General features: G+C 36.8%; 1 protein-coding gene across 1 annotated transcript; it reads left to right on the forward strand.

Annotated features, from left to right (window-relative positions):
- Positions 1-4,139: 4,139 nt before the first annotated feature.
- LOC143394850 (olfactory receptor 7E24-like) lies at positions 4,140-5,093 on the forward strand. The gene has a single exon (XM_076849438.2). The coding sequence runs from the start codon at positions 4,230-4,232 to the stop codon at positions 5,091-5,093; it is 864 nt and encodes a 287-aa protein (XP_076705553.2). The 5' UTR covers positions 4,140-4,229.
- The last annotated feature ends 2,403 nt before the right edge of the window (positions 5,094-7,496 follow it).

Consider the following 7,496-nt stretch of genomic DNA (forward strand, 5'->3'; position numbering starts at 1 on the left):
GTTATGTCAATATCCCAGAAAGTGTTTGGTGACCTTCATCATTTACACCTTGTTGATCCTTACCCTGAATCCCTTCAACTACAACCTGAGGAACAGAGACCTAAAAAGTGTCCTAAGGAGACTCCTTAGCAGATCTTGAAGACCTGAGTAATCAGTTTAAATGTAGGGTGGAAAAGGCAGTAGAACTACAAAAATAAACATTATTGTTGTGGTACAATGGCTTCAATTTGTCACCCTTTTTGATGGGAGAATGTTGGGAGCCAATTTTGTGGCTGGGAGGAATTGTAAGTTTTTACATTGTGTAGAAATTTTCAGTTTGGCTACAGATGCTGGTGATGGATTCACCAGTGTGAGTGTGATTAATGTTGCTGATCTGTGCCCTTGGCAATGGAGAAAATTGCCATTTTTAGGGTTAATGAAATTTCGCCAGCATAAAAATGGATCAAGGCAAAGGAAATAATTAATGAAAGAAATGAAAATACCCAGCAGCTTCCTCTTGTGTAGAGGAAGAGCCCAAGACCTTTTGTGGACACTGATTTTTCTCTTCCTCACCTGGCATTGATATGAGGAAACTTTTAGAGTTTGTAATAACCTGGACCAATTTGGCTAATTAGGAGCTCTGTGTATTGGGCTTCCAAGGTCATATAACAGTCAACAATCAGTCTGTGCCTGCAGCCCTTCAGTTTGATGGTTCCAAGTTCAGTGGGCTCCATTTCTGTGCCTCCTCCTTCCATGGTTGGTCTGATTCAGGAAGCTCCTATCTGAGTCTGGATGGATAGAAATCCTGGGGACAGAGCCTGAGGCTTCATTGAGTATCAGGTATTAGATGGGCTCTGGATCTTCATTCCTTGGCCATGACCCACCAGAGTCCCAGTGCAAATCAGTAAGTGCTGAGGGAGGTGAATGATGGAGTATGAACTGTATGAAGCATTGTTTCCTCATCACCAGGACAGACATGCATTTTGGGAGAGCAGACGGGAGAAAAAAAATGGGTCAAATTTCGGTTACCAGGATTGTGAAGTTTATGATCTTGGTTGTGGAGGGGTCCTAGAAATCTCATTCAGAGTCTTGCTTTCCTCCCACCTTGGTTCTACTTCCCATAGTTTTCCCAATGTTAAAACTGCCAAATATTTTAATTTTATATGAAATAAAATTAAAATCAAATTTTTATGTAATTTGTTGTAGGATTTTAGGTTGAAAACTCTAAAAACTTGTTTAAATTGAGTTTTCTTATTAGAGAGAGGCACGTGTGTTTAAAACTGATTGTTATATAATAAACTTACAGATTAAATGATGTCCTTTCTTTAGGTAATGCTTAATCAGATAAAGCCTTTGAAGTAAAAGAATGTACATCAAACAGACGTAAAAATCACATATTCATGTAAACTAGTACATTTTAGACACATTAATCATTGTGTTGTAATCTACCTAGCTGTGCTTTAAGTAATTTTTAGGCCAGATTTTTAGGAAAATGGCTTCCAGGTATGTTAATACTAATATGGAAACATCGACAAGAAATAATACCCTTCCTATTCACGACAATACCTGTGTTTGGAACACAGCTGAGCAGGAGAGTGGAATTATGTTGTGATACCCAAATAACTCAAATTTCATCAATAATTATTCAGGTCACTTTTAAATGGAGACAAGTATTATCAAATGCTGTTATTTCAATATGGACCGTGGGTATTATTGGCAATAATAAGAGAATATCATGATCCTATTTTTTTTTTGTTGGGGGACTGGGGATTGAACTCAGGGATACTCAACCACTGAGCCACATCCCTATCCTATTTTATATTTTATTTAGAGACAGGGTCTCGCTGAGTTTCTTAAAACCTGAGTTCTGCTGAGGCTGGCTTTGAATTCACAATCCTCTTGTCTCAGCTTCCTGAGATGCTGGAATTACAGGTGTAAGCCTGGTATCATAATCCTAGTTTGAAGTGCCAAGAAATATTTTAAGGCACTGAATCTCAAAGCTGGTATAAGAATGTACCACCTAGAACTTCACATACTGATATGCTGATACAATTGCTTTTGATCTGAGATCAGGGTACTTGGACAGTAAATGATTTTATATTAATAAGTGAGACAGAACTACTTGTTGTACATTTTAAAGAATTTTAAAGAAACCTTTGTAACAGCCATATAAAGTAGGTAAGTTTCAGTGCCATTTTATAGGATGAGGCAATTTCCCAGTGATGTTTACATTATTTTCTGTTCTATTCTCTTTTACATTGCTTTCCAGTTCAATCACATAGCTGTATTAATGAACCTGAGTTTCCTTCATGTGGCTGAAGTAAGAGAATATGCAATACATGTATCAGGAAAGATTGACCAGAAAAATATATGAAGTATAAATAAGAAGGTTGGGACAAAAACTGAGCTTTGGGGTTTTCATGGGTACTAAAATAGTTAAATGTAAATGTTATGGGTTAATATTAGAAAAATAGTAGCAGAATTAGCATGCCACAATGGGATATAGAATAAAGAAAAAGAAAAGAAACAAATGCCTGCCTTACACCAAACACTTTATTGGTAGTGTATGGATTAGTATTGTATGTATTTTTGCACATAAACCAGTTTAAAATAAAGCTATTAAAAATGTCCTATCATTTATTATTTTTATGACTTTGAGAGGTACTGAGTACATTAATTCCACATATTTTGTCCGAGATAACATTGATTATGTGCATTTAATGATAGTTATCAATATTTGAAGCCCAATGAAGTCAAGGGTACTTGATTTATTTTACATGATTTCTTTTTCACTTCTGGCCATGATTTATTGTTATGGAAACAACATATGCTAATAGTTGTTCAAAAAATTTTAAAAAGAAATGAGAGGAATAAAGTGGAAAGTGACAACTGAAATATACCTCTACATGTTAAATAATGAATCATATTAAAAGCGTTGAGAAGAAGAGTTACTTTTTGTGCAATACTGGACTTTAAAACAATAGCAAAAAGATGAGAAATAATAATTAAATAGTTTTTTGATTTCTAAAATTTTTATTAGTATATTATAGTTATATATAGTATTGGGGTTAATTTTGACATAATTATACAAGCATGCAATACAATGTGCTCCAATCCATCTACAGTACTTTCCTTTTCTTTCCCCTCCTTCCTCCTCCTATTCCCTTCCCACTGTTCTTTTTTCTATTTATTATAGTTTTAAAAATTATTGTGTTACAAAATGTAGACAATGTTGAAATTCACTGTGGTATATTCATAAATGTACTAGGATAGTTTGGTCAATTTAACTTCAACATTCCTCCCATTTCCCATGCCTCCTCTCTCCCCCTCAAACACTTAACTCCATTGATATCTCTTCTATTTTATTGGGATTCCAGCCCTGCCTTTTTTTAAATTTTGTTGTAGCTTCTACATATGAGAGAAAATATTTGACTCCTGACTTTCTGAGTCTAATTTATTTCAATTGGCTTGATATTCTCTGGTTCCACCCACTGACCACCAAATGCCACAATTTCATCCTTCTTAATGGATGAGTGAAACTCTACAGTGTATATATGCCTCATTTTCTTTTCCATTTACCTGTTGTATTTTACATATTTTCAAGGAAAACTTAAATCCACAAAGGAAGAAAATCAGAAAACCAAAGACAGATGAAAACTCCAGATAACAACAGGCTTGTAAAAATGTCTTCTGCTAATTACCTTAATTCAGTGAGTCCTCACACACTGTTTCAAATATTATAGGACAAGAGAATTTGTCTCAAGGTCCACAAGAAAATAAGATATGTTAGGTTGCTTCTTAACTTCCTTGTATTAAAGTGATGCTTTCATAATGAGGAAGGTTATTACTTATTCTGTATTTTTTTCCAGAAAGAGTAGACTGCATTTTATTGTGCTCATGTACTGTTCTGTCTACTGCTCCTATACATCTAACATTCTGCTTAAAGTTCTCTTCAAAGTCTGTAAGTGCATATAGAAATAAGGGGTGAATAACACATAAAGCAACAATGAGAGTGTTTCAGGGAGTTGGATTTTTTTCACTACTGAGAGTTATTGTTGAAGTTGTGTGGACTTCAAGTGAGAATATTTCACTTGCAAATACATGAATTCAAATGTATTAGGTACTTATTACCGTGTCCCCTTTTCCTCAACCTCTTTTCTTTTTTTGAAAGGTGTCCAAACAACACAGAAGCACAACATAGAACACATATCTCTGAATTCCAACTCATTAGCCTCTCAGAGGACCCACACATGCAGCCCCTTATCTTTGGACTGTTCCTGTCCATGTACCTGGTCACAGTGCTGGGGAACCTGCTCATCATCCTGGCTGTCAGCTCTGACTCCCACCTCCACACCCCCATGTACCTCTTCCTCTCCAACCTGTCCTTGGCTGACATCTGTGTAATCTCTACCACAGTCCCAAAGATGATTGTGGACATTCAAACACACAGCAGAGTCATCTCCTATGTGGGCTGCCTGACACAGATGTCTATTTTTGCCATTTTTGCATGTATGGATGATATGCTTCTGACTGTGATGGCCTATGACCGATATGTGGCCATCTGTCACCCTCTGCATTACTTAGTCATCATGAACCCTCAACTCTGTGGCTTCTTAATTCTTGTATCTTTTTTGGTTAGTCTTTTGGACTCCCAACTGCACAATTTGATCATCTTACAATTTACTAACTTCAAAAGTGTAGAAATTTCTAATTTCTTCTGTGACCCTTCTCAACTTCTTAACCTTGCCTGTCCTGACACCTTTTTAAATAACATCCTCAAGTATTTTCTTGGTGCCATATATGTCCTTTTCCCCATCTCAGGGATCCTTTTCTCATACTATAAAATAATTTCCTCCATTCTGAGGATCCCATCCTCAGGGGGGAGGTACAAAGCCTTCTCCACCTGTGGGTCTCACCTGGCAGTTGTTGGCTTGTTTTATGGGACAGGCTTTGGAGCGTACCTTGGCTCAGCTGTGTCACATTCTTCCAGAAAAGTTGTGGTAGCTTCAGTGATGTACACTGTGGTCACCCCCATGTTGAATCCCTTCATCTACAGCCTGAGGAACAGGAACATTAAAAGTGCTCTGAGGAGGCTGCACAGCAGGACTGTCTAAACCCAGGACGTTTGGTGTCCAGCAGCAGGGTATTTTGGAAAATGTAGTGAAGTCAGACATCTAGTCCTTTCAATCTCATCTCCTTCAAAACATTAATGACTTTAATTTCTCATCACATTTCATATAAGAATGGTTGTAATTAGTGTTGGTAAAGGAGGTCTGGGGAGTTTTCAAAATGGGAACAAAATATCACTTTGAGATGGTGAAAAATTTCTGGAGATGGATGATGATGGTAGTTTGACAACAATGTCAATGTAATTAAGGCTGTTGTGCTGTGTACTTGAAAATGGTAAAAACTGTAATGATTTTGAGATTTAAATTTACCATAGTTTATTTTTCTTGCCTAATTTCTCTAACAAATGTTTCAAGGATGGTATTGAATAGAGGTGATGGAAGTGTACATTTTTGCCTTGTTCCTGAATTTGGGAAGGAAGAATAAAGAAACATAAATCATGTGGAAGAAGTCTAATTGTCTATTTGCTGAAGATATAATCCTATTCTTAGAAAATCCTATAAACTGCACCAATGGCTTCTTGAGCTTATAAACATATTGAGCAATTTTATAGTATACAGCGTCAGCACACAAAAGCCAGTTTCTTTCTTACATATCAATAATGAATACATTGAGAAAGAAGTCAGGAAAACAATTTCATTCACAATAGCCTCAAAAGATCTTCAGAATTAATTTAACCAAAGAGATGAAAGACCTCCTCAAAGAAAAGTATGGAAGGCTGGAAAAAGTAAGAGAGAAGACACCAGAAAATAGAAAGCCCTCCTATGTTCAGAGTTAGGAAAATTTAATATTGTTAAAATTGCCACATTGCCAAGTAATCTACAGGAGTCAATGCAATACTCATCAAAATATAGTACTGAGAAGAACTGGAAATAACAGTTCCAAATCTGTGTGGAAGAACAAGAGACTCAGAATAGCCAATGCAACTCAGATGTAGAATAACCAAAGCAGAGTAGAGCTGGAGGCATCACAATACTCAATATTAAAATACTGAAATCATTCGGGATTTAGATAACATGGATCAATTTGTCTAATTATGAGCTTTTTGCATTGAACCTCCAAGGTCATATGAATGTCAATTATCAGCCTGTAGTCCTTCAGCTTGATCTATTTGATCCACTGGCCTCCATGATCATGTTTCTTCCTTCCATGATTCTGCATCAGGAAGCTCCTATTTGAGACTGAATTGATAGCAATCTTAGGGACTGAGCAGGCACTTAATGGGCTCCAAGCAGGAGAGGGGCATTAGATCTGTGTTCTTTGGTTATAACCCAGCAGAGATGCACTATACACTAGTGAATCCTGAGGTAGACATTGGATGGTGGAAGGTCCATTAGAATTGTTGTTTCCTCCTCCTCAGGTCAAACATCACACTTTGACTAGGTAAACTGGAGGACACCAACATGCTAAATTTCACGATCCATTCTCCAAATGCCACAGCAAAAATGCCACAATTAAAATCACATGACTGAAGACTTGTGTTTCAAAACAAGAACCCCACAATGCCATCCAAAACCAAACAACAGAGGTCATTCCTTGGCTTCTACTATTTAATGTGTGGTTTGTGAATGACTTGCTTAAGAGAACTGAAAGGCAAAAAAGAAGCAGGGAGGCCCATGTTGGGGTTGAGGGAAAGAAAAAAGGGCTTCTAGAAAAAACAATGATTTCAGATTGGAGAATATTGCTCCAGAAAATAGAAAGGATTTATGAAAAAATAGAAAAAAATGAGATTAGAGAGAATATAGGAGTATAAAAGACAGGGTGCTGTCCATGCTTTGGATACTTTGGACACAGGCATTGGGCATTCTCTTCCTCTAATTAAAAATGTAGGTGTGTGTAAGGAGGTGAATGATACACCAAATAATAATGAAATAATACCAAGATCATTGGGTTGCTTACAACTGTGAAATATTACTGAGGGTGTATGGACCTCAGCCTGAATACTTTAATCATAAATATTTTTATTAAAAATATACACAGAGATCTGGGGTTGTAGCTCAGTGGCAGAGCACTTGCCTAGCATGTGTGAGGCACTGGGCTCCATCCTTGGCACCACATAAAAATAAACAAACAAAATAAAGACAAGCTGTCCATCAGCCAATACAAAAAAATAAATAAATAAAAATTATAAAATAAAGTACAGTGTTTGGGCCAGCATGTTTCCTTCTTCTTGTCCTCTTTTCTATTTAGAAGGTATATAAGCAATATAGAAGCATAGGATCTAACATGTGTCTCAAAGTTACATCTCCTGGGACTCTCAAAGGATCCAGAACTACAGTCCACCCTCTTTGGGCTGTTCCTGTCCATATTCCTGGTTGGGTTGTTTGGGAACCTGCTCATCCTCCTGGCCATCATATCTGATTCCCCCTGCCCTCTTTCATATATTTATT

Source organism: Callospermophilus lateralis, chromosome 1 (assembly GCF_048772815.1).
Source record: "Callospermophilus lateralis isolate mCalLat2 chromosome 1, mCalLat2.hap1, whole genome shotgun sequence".
Taxonomy (NCBI): domain Eukaryota; kingdom Metazoa; phylum Chordata; class Mammalia; order Rodentia; family Sciuridae; genus Callospermophilus; species Callospermophilus lateralis.

Bases quoted from the DNA above. Each gene is read 5' to 3' on its own strand.
- LOC143394850 (XM_076849438.2), top strand. From the start codon at position 4,230: ATGCAGCCCCTTATCTTTGGACTGTTCCTGTCCATGTACCTGGTCACA.